The sequence below is a fragment of the Ceratotherium simum genome, chromosome 40, assembly GCF_057802395.1.
Source record: "Ceratotherium simum simum isolate JZ-2026a chromosome 40, ASM5780239v1, whole genome shotgun sequence".
Lineage (NCBI taxonomy): Eukaryota > Metazoa > Chordata > Mammalia > Perissodactyla > Rhinocerotidae > Ceratotherium > Ceratotherium simum.
Genome location: NC_141939.1, coordinates 5,892,065 through 5,909,477, shown reverse-complemented (window position 1 = coordinate 5,909,477; position 17,413 = coordinate 5,892,065). Strand labels below are relative to the sequence as shown.

The 17,413-nt window shown below is 35.2% G+C and overlaps 1 protein-coding gene across 4 annotated transcripts in view; it reads left to right on the top strand.

The window, feature by feature from the left end:
- The window catches only part of TSGA10 (testis specific 10), a 124,793-nt gene that overhangs the window by 93,329 nt on the left and 14,051 nt on the right, over positions 1-17,413 (top strand). For 2 of the 4 annotated variants that reach the window (XM_087426203.1, XM_014791654.2), the window contains one exon: positions 11,654-11,863. The exons of the other annotated variants lie outside the window; for them this stretch is intronic. In XM_087426203.1, the coding sequence (XP_087282329.1) occupies positions 11,654-11,863 (210 nt within the window). The remainder of the gene's footprint in view (positions 1-11,653; positions 11,864-17,413) is intronic. 4 annotated transcript variants of the gene reach the window in all.

Genomic DNA, 17,413 nt, shown 5'->3' with positions numbered 1-17,413 from the left:
TTTTATTTTACTTGCACTTGTTCTTTCTCTAATGCCCTTTGTTTATTTACATAGTTCTGAGTTTCTGACCCAGATCATTTTCCTTGTCCTTGAAAAACTTCTTTTAACATTTCTTCCAAGGCACATCTACTAGCAACAAATTCATTTAGTTTTTGTTTGTCTCAGAACGTCCATTTCTCCTTCATTTTAGAACAATAGTTTCTCTGGATACAGAATTCTATGTTGGTGGTTTTTTTCCTTCAATACTTTGAATATTTCATTCCATTCTCTTCTTGTGTGCATGGTTTCTGAAGAGAAGTCTGATATAATTCTTATCCTTGTTCCTTCTCTAGGTAAGGTCGTTTTTACCCTCTGGCTTTTATCAGGATTTTATCTTTGTATTGGATTTTCTGCATATTGAATATGGTATGCCTAAATGTAGAATTTTTGCCTCTTGGTGTCATATGTGTTTCCTGAATTGTTGGTTTGATATCTGTCATTAATTTTGGAAATTTCTTAGTCATTATTACTTCAAATATTTCTTCTCTTCCTTTCTCTCTTTCTTGTCTTTCTGATAGTCCCATTATGCATATGGTATACTTTTTTTAATTGTCTTCCAATTTTTGGATATTCTGTTTCCTTTTCCATTATGTTTTCTCTTTGCTTTTCAGTTTGGAAAATTGCCATTGACTTTTCAAGCTCATTGATTCTTTCATAGGCTATGTCCAGTCTGATGTTACAATGTTTTTGATTACTAGCACTTCCTTTTAAACTGCTAGAATTTCCATCTCTCTGCTTACATTACCCATCTGTTCTTGTATGTTGTCCAGCTTTCCTGTTAGAGCCCTTAGAATATTAATCATAGTTATTTTATATTCCTTGTCTGATAATTCCAAAGTCTCTGCATATCCAAGTTTGGTTCTGTTGCTTTCTTTGTCCCTTCAGACTGTGGGGTTTTTTGCCTTTTAACATGTCCTGTAATTTTTTTTGAAATCTGGATATGATGTTTTGGGTGAATGTTACTGAAGTAAATAGGCCTTTAGGGTGAAGTTTTGTTTATCTGTCTATGAGTAAGGTTGTGATTACTGTTTGCTATAGCCGTACATGTCAGAGGCTAAAATTTCATCTGGAGTTCTACACTCCTTTTATTATTATTATTATTTTTTTTTTAGTCTTTTTTTTTTTCGAGTTACATTATTATATTTCAATTTCTGTGTAGATTACATCATGTTCACCACCCAAAGATTAGTTACAATCTATCACTATACACATGTGCCTGATCACTTTTGCCCTCTTCCCTTCTGGTAACCACCAATCCAGTCTCTGTCTTGATGTGTGTGTTTGTTGTTTTTATCTTCTGTTTATGAATGAGATCACATGGTATCATCTGGTGTTCTTTATGTCTCTATTGCCTTTGGGTTCACTTAGAGACTCCTTCTTAAATAGTTTTGAGCCATGTAGTTCTTTCAGCGGTAATCTCCTGTTACTTTACAGGACCCCTGTTGATGTGTGTAGTAAAGCGTAGGAGGAAGATAAGTGTTCTATAATCCTATGATTAGGTCTTAGTCTTTTAGTGGGCATGTTCCCCTAGGATGTGACCTTCATAAGTATTCCTCCCTATTCATAAGCCTTTTTTCTCCCTTAGGTGAGACAGAAAAGCTAGAGAGAATCTGAGTTAGGTCTTACCATTCCCTCACGTTGGTTAGGCTCTGTTAAAACCATGTTGGTTATGCTCTGGTAAAATCATTTCCCTTGAGTGCAGACCTTTGTCAAGGAGAACAGAATGCTCTGGGATTATTTCAAAATGGTTGCATTTCCCCTCACCCTGCTAGAAGCATGAGGGGATTTTTCTCTGATATTTACCCTGAAAACCTGGTGGGCTCCTGGAGGTAAAATGAAGAAAATGTGGAGGCCTTCCTAAGGCTGGGACCCTAGGAGTTTTTATCTCTCAAGCCAGTCCATGCTCAGTCTCCAGCAAATAGTCAATCTTTCTTTAAATGTTGCTACCTGTTACTAACTCCAATGGCAGCTTCTGCTCCGTAAGCTGTGATTTTCCGTATTTACCTTTCTCTACATTTTGGGGGACAGTGGTTTGTTCTATGTCCCCAGTTCTCTGATGGGTGAAAAAAAGAGTTGTTTATTGTCAGATTTTCTGCTTTTTTCATATTGTGAGGGTGGGAGTGATTATAGCCAAGCTCTTTACATGCTGGAACAGAAACTAGAAGGCTATTTGTTTATATGTTTAGTGACTGGCTGGATTGTTTTAGTGAAGTCTATTCCTCCCCTCCCTCCTTGCAATGTGAAGCCTCTGATGTTCCTCCTCAGAGGTTGCAGCCTTGGGTATGTTCACAGCTACCTTGGAATGACGGTGGTTTTTGCAGGGTCTTTTTGACTCTCTTCCTGACTACACTCAGCTTTAAGCTCCACTAATTTCTGGCTGTTTATTTTTTTCAACAATGCCCTCAAGCATAAATTGCTTCACAGACTGATTCAATTAAATTTGGTTCCTTTGTAGGGATAGTTTTAGATCAGGGTTTGAGGGGTTTTTTTTAACCTGAGAATGCTCTTCTAAGCAGTGTCTTTCCCTGGTTCTCTCTGGTAAACTAGCTGGCCTGTGGTTTTGTTTATATCTCTAAAGAGTTTACCAATCTCTTCTTAATTTCTTTTCACCATACCCTCCAAGTCTTTTTTCTGTTGTCCTTGAGAATACCTTAGGCTTGAACTTCCCCAAAGTCTGTTGCAAATGAAGTAACTTCCTTTGGAAGAATTTAGGAGCTTCCTGTTTTATGGCCTTCCTCTCCCCCTGGGCAAAATCTCTGAGCCATGGCTCTCAAGCTGTTGTGAAGACAGTGGTGCACTTCTTTTTGAGTGACATGCTTGCTTTAGGGTCTGGGCACTTGGTGGGGATGGTGGGGGTACGGCTGTAGCCTCTGGTCTTCTCGGCATGCCTCTGCTGGTGTGGAACCTCTTCTTTATGAACAACCTGTGTCAAGGAGAATCAAGGGCACAGTATTCTCAGTATGCCACAAACAAGATAGAACCTCCATTCCATGTGTAGAAGCTGGGCAGAAGAAGGGAGACCCCGTCTCCCAGCCATCTTGCCAGGAACTTAGCCTCTGAAACAAGTAGCTTGGGGCAGGATGAGAAATGCTGATATACTATCTTTTCTGGGAAGATACTGTAATTCTTGACTGGGTACTTAGGGGAAAGGGAGCATTGGTCTTGCCTACACCCATCTGGCGTGGAGTTTCCATCATGCTGAGCTGGGAGTAAGGAGAAAAGGAGCAGGTCACAGCTCAGATGCCACAGACTTTCACTGTTCCTGTACAGTTTTAGTTGGTTTTCTTGAAAATGTTTCTTCCTTTACTGTATGTCCTTAGGACCATTTCCAGAGACTATTTAAAGACCATTTAAGGTTGCTTTTTTATAATTTTCACCAGTTTCGCTAGGGAGTGGTTCTGTGGAGCTCCTCAGATTGCCATGCCAGAAGTTTTGAACCTTTATCCTGCACAGTTGATATGTTTTCATTTTATGTCAAAATAATTTTCTAATTACCCTTATGTTATTTTCTAGTATTGTTTAATTTTTAATATTTGGAGATTTTAAAAAGTATCTTTCTAGTTATTGATTTTTCAGTTTTTTACATTTATTGAGACTGTGTTATGGCCAGCATATGGTCATCTTGCTGGGTGTTCCATGTATACTTGAAAAGAATGTGCATTCTTTTGTTGTTGGGTGAAATGTTCTATAAATGTCCATTGGGTCACGTTCATCAATAGTGTTTTCTACTTCCTGTCCCTACTGAGTTTCTGTTTACTTGTTCTATCAGTTATTGAGAGAACAGTGTTGAAACCATATTTATGCATTTTTTTTCTTTCAGTTCTGTCATATACTTCATGCATTTGAAGCTGTGTTTTGGATATATTTTTAGATATATATACATTTAGGTTTATTATTACTTCTTGATGAATTCATCTCTTTATCCATTGTAATGTTTCTTATCCTATAGTATACTTTGTGAGAGATTAATATAGCCACTTCAGTCTTCTTATGCTTATTATTTGTATGGTATGTGTTTTTCCTTGCTTTTGTTTTTAATTTTTCTATCTTTATGTTTAAAATAGCATTCCTATAGAGAGCATATGGTTGTATGTTGCTTTTTTATCCAATCTTACAATAGCTGTCTTTTAGTTTACAATAGTCTTTTAGACCATTTACGTTAAATGTAACTATTAATGTAGTCGTGTGTAAGTCTACCATGCTGTTGTTTTCTATTTGTCCCATTTATTTTTTTTTTCTTTTTTACTCTTCCTGCCTTCTTTTATATTGAGCATTTTTTAGTATTCCATTCTATCTCTATTATGGCCATATAAGCTACACATCATTGTTTTTTTTTTACTGATTGCTCTAGAGTATAAACCATGCATCTTTTTGTGTGTGTGTGTGTGAGGAAGATTGGCCCTGAGCTAACATCTGTTGCCAATCTTCCTCTTTTTGCTTGAGGAAGATTGTCGCTGAGGTAATATCTGTGCCAGTCTTCCTCTATTTTGTACGTGGGATGCTGCCACAGCATGGCTTGATGAGCAGTAGGTCCACGCCCAGGATCCAAACCAGCGAATCCCAGGCCACCAAAGCAGAGCATGAGAACTTAACCACTGTGCCACCAGGCTGGCCACTAAACCATGCATCGTTTAATTGTCACAGTATACCTTCAAATAATATATTACCTCATAGTATACTTTTATTTCCTCTCTGCCATCCTTTATTCTACTGTTCTTAGATTTTACTTCTACATATATAGTAAACCCCATAGTGCATTGTTATTATTTTTACTTTAAACAGTTATCTTTAAAGAGTATGAGGTGAATGAAAGGCTTTTTTTTATTCACTCACATATTTACTGTTTCTGATGCTCTTCATTCCTTTGGGTAGATTCAAATTTTCATCTACTATCTCTTTCTTTTTGCTAGAAAAATTTCCTTTAAACATTTCTTCAAGTGCAGTTCTGTTGGGATCAAATTCTCTCAGGTCTTGTTTGTTTATTTCACCTTCATTTGTGAAGACATTTTTGCTGGATATAGGTTTCTAAGTTGGTAGATATTTTTTCTTGCAGCATTTTAGCAGTGTCATTTCATTTTATTCTGGCTTATGTAGTTTCTGGAGAGAAATCTGAGGTCAAGCTCATCTTTATTTTTCTAAACATAATGTTTTCTTTTTTACTCTGGCTGTTTTTAAGATTTTTCTCTTTATCACTGGTTTCTGGCATTGGACTCTCAGCAATTGGAATTGGTGGTGTTTTCCTTCTGTTTATAACACTCAGGGTTCCTTGAGATTATAAATTTCATCAAACTCAGAAAATATTTGGCCATTATTTCTTCAAATATTTTTTGTTTCTCCCTCTCTCTTCCTTCTTCTGGAACTCCAATTTCAAGTACTTTAGACCTCTTAATGTTGTTCCGCAGATCATTAAGGCTCTGTACATTTTTTCCCAATCTTTTTCTGTTTTTGCTTTATATTGTTTTTTGAGTGCCTTCAAATTTACTGATCTTTTCTTCTGATGTATCTAATCTTCTGTTAATTCCATTCAGTGAAATTTTTATTTCAGAGATTATATTTTCATCTCCAAAAATTCCATTTGGTTCTTTCAAATGTCTTCCACTTCTCTTCTGATCATTTTTATTTTTTCCTTTAAGTCCTTGAGCATATTGAGCACATGTGTAATAGCTGTTTTAATGTCCTTGTTTGCTATTTCCATCATCTCTGCAACATTTGATTCTGTGTCTATTGACTGATTTTTCTCTTGATTATGAGTCTCATATTCCTGTTTCTGGGCCCATTTAGTAAGTTCTGATTGTATTCTGGACAGTATTAATTTTAGATTGTTGAGAGCTAGATTTCAGAAGTGTTGAGTTTATTTTGCCAAACTGTTAAGTTACTTGACATTCACTTTATCTTTTTGAGGATTGTTTATAAGCTCTTTAGGATAGCTCTAGAATAGTCTTTATTCTAGGGCTAATTTATCCCCACTACTAAGATGTGACCCTTCTTGGGTCTCTATTGAATGCCTTGTATAGTTAATGAAGTGTCAAAGTGTCTCCACTCTGGCTGATGAGATCTTGAATGATTCCTGGCCTCAATATGAGCTGTGGGAATTGTTTGGTTCACAATTTTTTTGGTAATTCTTCTTTCCTGGGAAGTTGTTCTTTGCCTCACTTCATGGAGTTTCACCTCTGCCTGTGCAGATTTCTGGAACTCGTCTGCATAGCTCCCTTCTCTCTGATGCTCTGCTCCGCAAATTCTAACCACTTCAGCTTCCCTGAACCCTGATCTTTATCTTTTGAACTCAGTGAGATCACTGGAATGTGTTTTGGTTCCTTTTCCCTGCATCATGGTCCATAATTTGCCTCTAAGGAAGATGCTGTGGCAACCATAGGGTTCACCTTGTTTGTTTACTTTCCCTTAGAGATCGTAGTTCTCTGCTACCTGCTATCCATTGTCTGAAAATAGATTTTTCCCGCCTATATTTTGTCCATTTTTCTAGTTGTCTATGGCAACAGGGTAATTCAGACCCTGTTACTCCCTGTTGTCTGGATAATAGCTGTTTTAAAGCCCTTGGCTGCTAATACCATCAACTTTGTCATTTTTGTATCTGTTTACCTCGACTAATTTTTATCCTGCTTGTGGGTCACATTTTCATGCATCGTTTCAAGTCTGATGTTTTTTAATTGGGTGTGGACATTGTGAATTTTACTTTTTTGAACATTGGATTTTTTGGTCTTCTGTTAAGAGCATTGTATTTGTTCTAGCAGGCTGTTAAATTACTTAGGGATCAACTGATACTTGCAAGATTGTTTTTAAGCTTTGCTAGGGCAGGTTTAAAGTAGCATTTTATGTAAGACTAGTTTAGCCCTACGTTGAGGTGTGACCCTTCTGGATTCTCTATTGAATGCCCAGCCCAGCATGTTCATTAAGGACTCTTCACTTTGGCAGGTTCAAACTTTGATATCTCCCCAACTGTGTATCAGCTTTAGGATTGTTTACTTTAGAGCTCTCTGGTTGTTCTTTCCCAGCCTTCTGGAGTTTCACTCTATGTATATTCATGGCTTAGTGTCTAGCAACAGACTCAAGGAGACTTCTAGGGAAATTTCTGGATATCTTTTTTGGGCAGATCCCTTGTTTCTGGAACTCTATCCCACACATTTCAGATGCTTATTTCTGTTTTCTCAACTCAGCGGAACAACTATGCTCTGACTGAAGTTTCCTTCCCTGAGCCACAGACTGGAAAGTGTCTCCAGATGGAAAGCTGAGATGATCATAGGGCTCATCTTGTTTGTTTTTCTTCTCTCAGAGATCACAGTCCTATGCTGCCTGTTGTCCAATGCGTGGAAGCAATCGTTTCTTTTTTTTTTTAACTAGTTTCCTAGTTATTAACAGTGGGAAGATAAGTTCAGTGCCAGTTATCTTATCTTATCAAAAACAGAAATATTATATATCTTTTAAAAATCCTTTTCAACTGTTTGTCTCTAATAAACATCATATGGCTTGATTTTTAAAAAATTCAATCTGAGAATATCTTTCTATTAACTGATAAGTTTAATCCATTTGTATTTATTTGAATTACTGGCACATTTAAGTTTACTATTACTGCTTTATTTTGTACTTGCTACTTGTCATGATTCTTTTATGTTTCTTTCTTTCCTTTTATCTGTCTATGTGTTTGTTTTATTTACATACTTCCTACCCCCATTGTTCATTGGTTTGGAACTTATATTTTCTCCATCTATTCTTTTAGGAGTTGAAATTGTAATAGGCATATTTAACAGAGTCTGTCGTCAGTATCTCCAGCCCTCCTCCTAAAGAACACACGGTCCTGAGAATATTTGAATATTGAGCACAACACTCTGCTTAATAGTACATGTGTGCCCTCTCTTATTCTCCCTCTGTCACACACACACACACACACCAGTCTTTAATAATATTATTGTGTACTATTTTAGTTTTACGTTGTTTTTTTATATCCTTAAAAATAAATCAGGGGGCCAGCCTGGTGGCGTAGCAGTTAAGTTTGCATGCTCCGCTTCGGTGGCCTGGGGTTCACTGGTTCAGATCCTGGACACAGACCTACTCACCGCTCATCAAGCCACGCTGAGGCAGCATCCCGTATAGATGAGCTACAACTCTACGACTATGATACACAACTATGTACTGGGCTTTGAGGAGAAAAAAGAAAAAAGAGGAAGATTGGCAACAGATGTTAGTGCAGGGCCAGTGTTCCTCAAAAAAAATAAATAAATGAAATAAATCATTACTATTGTTCTTATTCTTTCAGTCAATGCTTACTTGTATCCACTCATATGTTTGTGAAATTCTTCAATCGTCGTTGCTTTTGGCATTGCATTTCTTTCTTCTAAGTTCAAGCTCCTTTCTTCACAGTACTTCCTTTCTTTGATCTGTGAGTTAATTTTCTCAGCCTCTGTCTGAAAATGGCTTTATTTTACTTTCATTCTTCAGTATTAGTTTAGCTGAGTATGGAATTCTAGGTTGAGAGTTATTTTCTCTTGATTACTTTAAAAATAATTGTTGCCTTTTGAGAAGTCTGTTCTCATTCTAATTGTCATTCTTTCTAAATCTATCTTTTCTCATTGGTTCCTTTTAAGATCTTCTCTTTCTCTTTGTTTGTAGTTTCACTATTATATGTCTAGGTATGGACTTATTTTTTGGTGAGGCTTTGGTTTTGTTGCACTTTTTCAGTCAGAGTATTCATGCCTTTTGTTAGTTTTCTCAGATGTTATTTTTTTGAATATTACTGCCTCCAAATTCACTCTATTATCTCCTTCAACTTTTGTAATATGCTTTTTGAATCTTCTAGTCTAAATATTTATTAATCTTTTTATCATAGTTTCCATATGTTTATCACTCTATGCTGTGATCTATCTTCTAGTTCATTCTTCTGTCTTCAGCTGTACTAGCCTGTTCTTTGATGCATTCATTAAATTTTTCATTTTCTTGACTACTTTTCCTTTATTTCCAGAAATTCTATTTGATTCTTCTTCAAATATGCCTGTTTTTTATGTCTTATTCTTTTCTTTTCAATTTTTTCTTTAATATCTTTAAAAGTTTTAAGCATATTTTACCATGCCTTCTAAAATATTTTGTTCAATAATTTGAAGTTCTAGAAGTCTGAACCTGCTATATGTTTTGTTGCTCTGACTCACACTCATGGTGGACTGTGTCCTCCTGTGTTTGATTATAAGCTCCTCTTAAGCAGGACTTTTCCTCCTCTGTAGAATCTTGCATGGCTAGGGAGATGGGTTTGCTTCCATAAAGGGACTCTGGGTTATCATTGGCATGGGACAAACTTTATGTTCAAGTTTAAAATTGGGGAGGGGTAATGTAACGTCAGAGTCCAAAATTGAGTGAAGTTAGACCTAACATTTCAGTTTCTTACAGAAGACATTTTTTCCCTATCCAAAAGCCAGGTGAAGATAAACTCTTGGTTGTCTCTCTGTGAAGTTGAGTGGATTTTTTCTTCTGGAGCCTCTTTTTAAGGATTCCATGTTATATAGAGGTCTCAGTTCCAGCTCTCCATTAGTCATAAATTCCTGTCTCCTATCCTTGTTTGAATGTTGAAACATAAGCCATTTGCTGTTACTGAGTCTTCCTACCTCCAACCCTTAGCTTCAGGCCTGCTCATTTGCTTCCTGCTTTAGCCTGTTTTCTCTTTGCTTTTGGCATGTGAGAATTTCTCTTTTTTCCCTGAAAACTCAGCTATGAATTGCAAAAATATGTTTTTTTGTTCTATTTTATCCAGAAAGTTTTCCTCTTAGCTTAATCAACTATCTTACTAGAACTTGAAACGTCCAGAGTGATCTTTCCAAAACACAGAACTCATCACCTCACCGCTCTCTTTAAGACTTTTCAGTGGATAAAGACTTAAATTTTAACCCAATTTACTAGGCTCTGTCTTATAAGTTTTGTAAACCTTTTCAACTGCATCTCCTATCACTCTTCCCTGTGGTGTCTGAGCTCCAGCCATACTAGCCTTCTCTCTGTTCTTGGAGCATGTCATTTCACTTCCTCCACACACTCCCTCCAGGGCCTTTGCATTTAGAATTTCTTTGATTTGAAAAGCTGCCCTCCCCAACACATATTGTATACCTGCTCACCTTACAGATCTCAGCTCAAGTGTCCTTTACTCAAGGAAGCCTTTCCTGACTTCCCTGACCCTCTCAGTCTAGGTCACTTTGCTTTGTTATACACTTTTTTCTCTAGAAGTATTTGCTTAATATGTATTTATACATATTCATCTGCATGATTATTTGATTGATGCATGACTCCCCCATAATCTGTAAGTTTCATGAGCGCAGAGACCATTTTGTTTACCATTGGATATGCATCTAGGCACATTGACTAGAACATAGAATATACTCAGTAAATATGGAGTGGATGGATAGATGTGTGGGTGGATGGATGGATAGAAGGTTGTTTGAAGAATGAGTGAGAAATAGAGTGAATAAGGAAGGAAGGGAAGAAAAAAGGTAGGAGTGAATTGTAGCCAAATAACTTAATCTGTTAGTAATTTTTTGTGCTTTGTACTTGAAAAAGCACTTGTTTGTAAAAGCAGAAAAAATTCTTTATTTGCCTCTCAGTTCTGTTAGCTTCACATAATAGCAAATACTTCTCTGTAGGTGACAGTGCACTTACATAAGACATTTTTTCTGAAAAAAAAAGGAGGTCTGGAACTATCTTGAATGTTTGAAAGCATTTATATAACTTGAATCTCATATTACAGTTTTTTGTTTTATTTTGTTTTGTGAGGAAGATTGGCTCTGAACTAACATCTGTTGCCAATCTTCCTCTTTTTGCTTGAGGAAGATTCACCCTGAGCTAACATCTGTGCCAATCTTTCTTTATTTTTGTATGTGGGATGCCGCCACAGCATGGCTTGATGAGCCATGTGTAGGTCTGTGCCTGAGATCCGAACACACGAACCCCAGGCCATCGAAGCAGAGTGCGTGAACTTATCCACTGTGTCCCCAGGCCGGCCCCTCATATTAAAGTTTTTAAAACATGCTCTGATTTCCCATAATGTGGGTTTATTCTTAATTTATACTTGCCCAGAGTCTTTTTCCCTAGCGGTATTAGTAAGTGCTAGAGAGTTATCAGTCCTCATTTTATGCTATTATGATCAATATCAACATGCCGTTCAAGACTTGGAAAAGGGCTGTTGTGAGTGAAACAGTGACTAGTGTTTTGTCTTTAACAACAATAATATTTATATTATAGAATAATTGAAACTGGCAAATATAAACAAAACTATAGACCCAATGTGTATATCTCTACTAGCTTTGGGTCTGAGACTTTTAAGTGGAAAAGTGTTTTTCTAAGTACACTTGAAAGAATGACCAGTTGACCACCTTACTCATGGATTTTATGTGTAGGAATTTGAAACCCAAGTTTATCTTTCCCAGAATGTTTTGTACATACTATTACCACCTATATAATCTAAAGTTCTTTATAATCTATGTGTACTATCATTGAAAGATTTGCCCCACTTTGTTTTCCATGTTGTAGTTTTTTTAAGTTAAAAATGTATATATATGTGTATGTACATGTATATATATTTGTATATATGTATATATATGTATATAGATATAAAATTTTGTCCTTGCAGCACTTAAATGCAGAAAGGTCTTACAAGTCCCAGATTTCTACTTTACATAAGTCTGTTGTAAAGATGGAAGAGGAGCTTCAGAAGGTTCAGTTTGAAAAAGTGTCTGCCCTTGCAGATTTGTCTTCTACAAGGGAGCTTTGTATTAAACTTGACTCAAGCAAAGAACTTCTTAATCGACAGCTGGTTGCTAAAGATCAAGAAATAGAAATGGTATGTAATACGTTTTTAAATGGTACTTTTAATATTACTATTATTATAAAATTACTACAATTTTAGAAAAACAAATTCTTTTTTGTAAAATATTACATTAAGCCATGTCTTTCAATTTAAGATTTTATTTTTAAAATCTAAGAGATTAATTTATGACCACTGTGCTCCAAACAATTCAAGAACATAACAGAAACTCTTTGAGTATGTAATTTGCATTTACTTCTAACCAGAAGAATTATAAAACACATTGACATAGCAATCCACAAAGAACCATGAGGTTGAGGTTTACCCAGATAAGTTATAATTTTAATGATATTCTTTTAAGCTAAATTTATTTACTAATTACTGGGTTCTTTCAAACTGTAATTCATTTGATTGTATCTACTGTGTGCCTGATATTTTGCTTGTCACTGTGAATATAATGTTGAAAAGATACAGGCTCCTGCCCTCAAGGACCTCCCACTGATGACATACAAATAATTTGGGATGAATGTTATACTAATAAGAAATACTCAAGGTTTTAGAGAGGGAATTCCTATTCAGCCTATGTGTTTTGGGGAGGAGTTCATAAAGAGATGAGAACTCCTCTACTCTATACTACTGAGTATAGTATATAGAACTCCTCTATACTACTGAGCTCAGAAGGGATGAGGTACCCCGTTCATAGAGAACAAGAACATAGGCAATAGTATGGAGGTATAAATGAATTCTTGAGTGAATGGTAGGTAAGTTGCAATGGCCAGTGAACCATGCATGGGTAAAAGTGGCTGGAGATGCATCTGGAGAGATAGATGTAGCCCAGATCCTAAAGGGAAATGTGTACAATTTGCATAGTGTAATTGAAATATCAACAAATTTTGGTCATGTTTAGATTTCTGTTACTACTAAACCCTATTGAACTTCTTATTTTGTTAGCCTATGTTTGTTAGGAGGATGTGATACATTTGAGTATCGTGTGTCTAGTTGGTTTCTATAAGAATCTACTGTTAATATTTTATTTTATTATTATTTTTTTTGTGTGAGGAAGATTAGCCCTGAGCTAACATCTGTTGCCAATCCTCCTCTTTTTGCTGAGGAAGACTGGCCCTAGGCTAACATTCATGCCCATCTTCCTCTACTTTATATGGGAGACCGCCACAGCATGGCTTGACAAGCAGTGCATCGGTTCGCGCCCGGGATCCGAACCCTGGGCCGCCACAGCGGACTGTTCACACTTAACCGCTACGCCACAGGGCCAGCCCTGTTAATATTTTATTAATAAAGTAATATATGCCAGCATTCTCAGACACTTCCCTAAATTATTTTTTGTTTCAGCACGAATTTTTTAATGAAGAAAGTAACTCATGAATAGATACTGTAAAAATTCAAATAATATGTCCTTAATTTTTTCTTTAAAAACATTTTTACTTGGTGTTTTCAAATTGGAAAAGTAAAACATGTTGTTATAACAATTGAAACAATATAAAGATGAAATATCAGAAAATGTTATCCCAAAGCTTATTAAAATAATGATATGCTGTGACCAAGTAGGGTATATTCCAGTAATCTTCTTTAAGCTTTAAAATCATTACCCTTAGCAGTAGAGCTATATATGAAGTTGATAGTGATTTATATTAGTTTTTTAATATTTTAAGGATGTTTACTCCAAGTTTTGTAGCTTATTTACTATTCTCTTAGTATTTTTTTCTTTTATTGTGTTAAAATACATCTAACATAATCTTCCCCATCTTAACCGTTTTTAAGTGTTTACATTCACTGGTATTAAATACATTCACATTGTTGTGCAGCCATCACAGCCATCCATGCCCATAATTATTTTCTTCTTATAAATCTGAAACTCTATACCTATTAAACAATAACTCCCCATTCTCCCCTCCCCCCAGCCCCTGGCCATCACTATTATACTTTCCGTTGCTATGATTTTGACTACTCTTAGTACCTTATATAAGTGGAATCATACAGTATTTGTCTTTTTGTGACTGGCTTATTTCACTTATAATGTCCTGAAGGTTCATCCATGTTGTAGCATATTGCAGAATTTCTTTCCTTTTTAAGGTTGAATAATATTCCATTGTATGAATATACCATATTTTGCTTATCCACTCATCAGTCAATGGACACTTGGGTTGCTTCCCAAGTGTTTTTGCTATTGTGAATAATGCTACTATGAACATGGGTGTACAAATAGCTCTTCAAGACCCTGCTTTCAATTCTTTCGGGTAATACCCAGAAGTTGGACTTCTGGATCATATGGTAATTCTATTTTGAATTTTTTAAGGAAACTCCATACTATTTTCCACAGCAGCTGTACCATTTTACATTCCACCAACAGTGCACAAGGGTTCTGATTTCTCCACATCTTTGCCAACACTTATTTTTTAGTTTTGGTTTTTCTTTTTTTTCCTAATAGCTATCCCAATGGATGTGAAGTAGTCAGGTTAATTCTCATAAAATACTCCTGACAAATTTTTTTTGCCTTGGATTTTAGTTATGTATATATGTTTATCTCCACAATAAACTGTAATTTCAAGTGCAAGGACTTATCTTTGTATTTCTTCAACTGTACTCTGCATATAGGAGACACTTAAATAATTTTTTCTAAATTAAATTTTTTATTTTGAGATAATTATAAATTCACATACAATTGTATAATACAAAGAAATCCTGTGTATCCTTTACCTGGTCTGCCCCAATGGTAACATCTTGCAAAATTATAGTATAATATCACAACCAGAATATTGATATTGATTCAGGCAAGATATGGAACATTTCTATCACAGGATCCATCATATTGCCCTCGTGTAGCCCTATATACTTCCCTCCTATCTCCAACCCCTCCTTAACCCCTGGCAACCACTAATCTGTTCTCCATTTCTATAATTTTTTCATTTCAAGAATGTTACATTAATAAAATCATACAGTATGCAACCTTTTGGGATTGGATATTTTCACTCAGCATAATTCTCTAGAGATTCATCCATACTGTTGCCTGTATTAGTAGTTCATTCCTTTACATTGCTGAGTAGTATTCCGTGTTATTGGTATAACACAGTTTGTTTAACCATTTATCCATTGAAGGTCATCTGGGTTATTTCCAGTTTTTTTATATTACAAATACAGCTATTGTAAACATGTGTGTACAGGTTATTGTGTGAACATAAGTCTTCATTACTCTGTAAATGCCCAGGAATGCAATTTTGGGGTCATATGGTGTGTTGCATGATTAGTTTTTTAAGAAAGTGCCAAACTGTTTTCCCAAGTGTCTGTACCATTTTGCATTCCCTCCAACGATGTATGAATGGTCCAGTTTTTCCACGTTCTTGTCAGCATTTGGTGTTGTGACTATTTTTTATTTTAGCCATTCTGATATGTGTGTAGTGCTGTATCATGGTCTAGTTGCATTTCCCTAATGGCTACTGAAGTTGAACATCTTTTTGTGTGCTTGTTTGCCATCTGTGTGTCTTTGATGAAATGTCTCTTTATGTCTTTTGTCCATGTTCTCATTGAATTGTTTGTTTTTTTAATGTTGAGTATTCGGAGTTCCTCATATATTCAGATACTAGTCCTTTATCAAATATATGGCTTGCAAATATTTTTTCCCACTATGTAGCTTTTGTTTTCATCCTCTTATTAGGGTCTTTTTTAGAGCAAAAGTTTTAAATTTTGATGAAGTGCAATTTGTCAGTTTTCCTTTTGTGGATTGTGCTTTTGGTTTTAAGTCTAAGAATTCTATGCACAGCTCTAAATCCCAAAGATTTTTCCTAGGTTTTATTCTAAAGATTTTATAGCTTTATGCTTCACATTTAATTCCATAACCCATTTTGAATTAATTTCTCCATTAGGTGTGAGATTTACATAGAGCTTCATTTTTTTGGCTATGGGTGTCCAATTGCTCCAGTACCATTTGTTGAAAAAGCTATCTCTCCTCTACTAAATTGGTTTTGTACCTTTGTGAAAAATCAGTTGGACATATTTGACTGGGTGTATTTCTTGGTTTTCTTTTCTTTTACATTGATCTTTGTATCTGTCTCTCCACCACTACCACACAGTCTTCATAGCTATATAATAAATCTTTAAATCAGGTAGACTGATTCCATCCACCTTATTCTGCTTTTACAAAATTGTTTTAGCTATTCGAGTCTCTTTGCTTTTATATATAAATTTTAGAGTAATCTGTCTGTACCTGCAAAAAATCTTGCTGGGTTTTTGATAGGAATTGCATTAAACCTGTATGTCACTTTGGGAAGAACTGAAATCTTTACTATCCTGAGGCTTCTAATTTGTGAACATAGTATATCATATTTAAATATTCTATGATCTCTTTTATTACCTTTGTGTAATGTTCAGCATGTATGTTCTGTACACATTTTGTTAGATTTACACCTACAAAATACAAGGTATGTCTTCTTTTTTTGAGCTACTGTAAGTGGTATTCTAGTTTAATTTTGCTATCAATATTTTCATTGCCAGTATATAGAAGTACAATTGATTTTTGGAATGTTTATCTTATATCCTGTGACCTTGCTGAACTCACTTATTAGTTTTAGAAGTTTCTCTGCAGATTCCTTGGAATTTTCAATGTAGAAAACCACGTTATCTGAAAATATGGGCAGTTTTATTTCTTCCTGTCCAATCTCTATGTATTTTCCTGCCTTTTTGCAGTGGTTAGTACTTTAATACTATGTTGAATAAGAGTGGTGAAAGAAGACATATCCTTGCCTTCATCGCAATCTTAAAGGAAAAGCATTCAATTGTTCATCATTAAGTGTACTGTTATCTGTAGGATTTTGTAGATTTTTTTTTATCAAGTTGAGGAAGTTTCCTTGAGTTTTTGAGTTTTTATCATGAATGGGTATTGAATTTTTGTCTAATGCTTTTTTTGCATCAATCAGTATGCTCATGTGATTTTTCTTCTTTAGCCTATTGATATGATAGATTAATTGATTGACTTTTTTAATATTGAACCAACCTTGCATTCTTAGAATCACTCAGATAATTTTAAATGAGAAAGTAGAGGTTAAGGGCAAAATATCTATATCTCCACCTTCATTCTCCTATGTAAATGATTTAAAGCACAGAGAATAAGGAATTCTAGAATTTCTACAGTCTTAGTTTTCTTTTTTAAAAAATATATTTATTGAGATATAATTCATGTACAATGAATTAGTTTTAGGTCTTAGTTTTCTATCTTCCAAAGAAATATAGTATATCTGTCCATTATCTAACTCTTCTCAAGAGAAATGTTGAAACCATGAATTGCAAATATCCTTCCTTTAATTTTCTTTAATTAATACTTACATTATGGATGATGTCCTTAGGAATAATATGAAAAATGCTTTGGAGAATCTCATAATTTTTAATGAAGCAAATGATGTTTAAAATTGTAGTCACCATCTTAGGCTACAATAGATTTCAGAACCTAAAGCTAGAATAAGGGCCTTTCTCCTACTGTAGAGGTTTTGTTACATTTCCTTCTAGCTCTTTTATTTTCTTAGCCAGATTTTTATGTTCTTTTACAAATTTGCAATAGTAGTATCTTACAACTGCTTA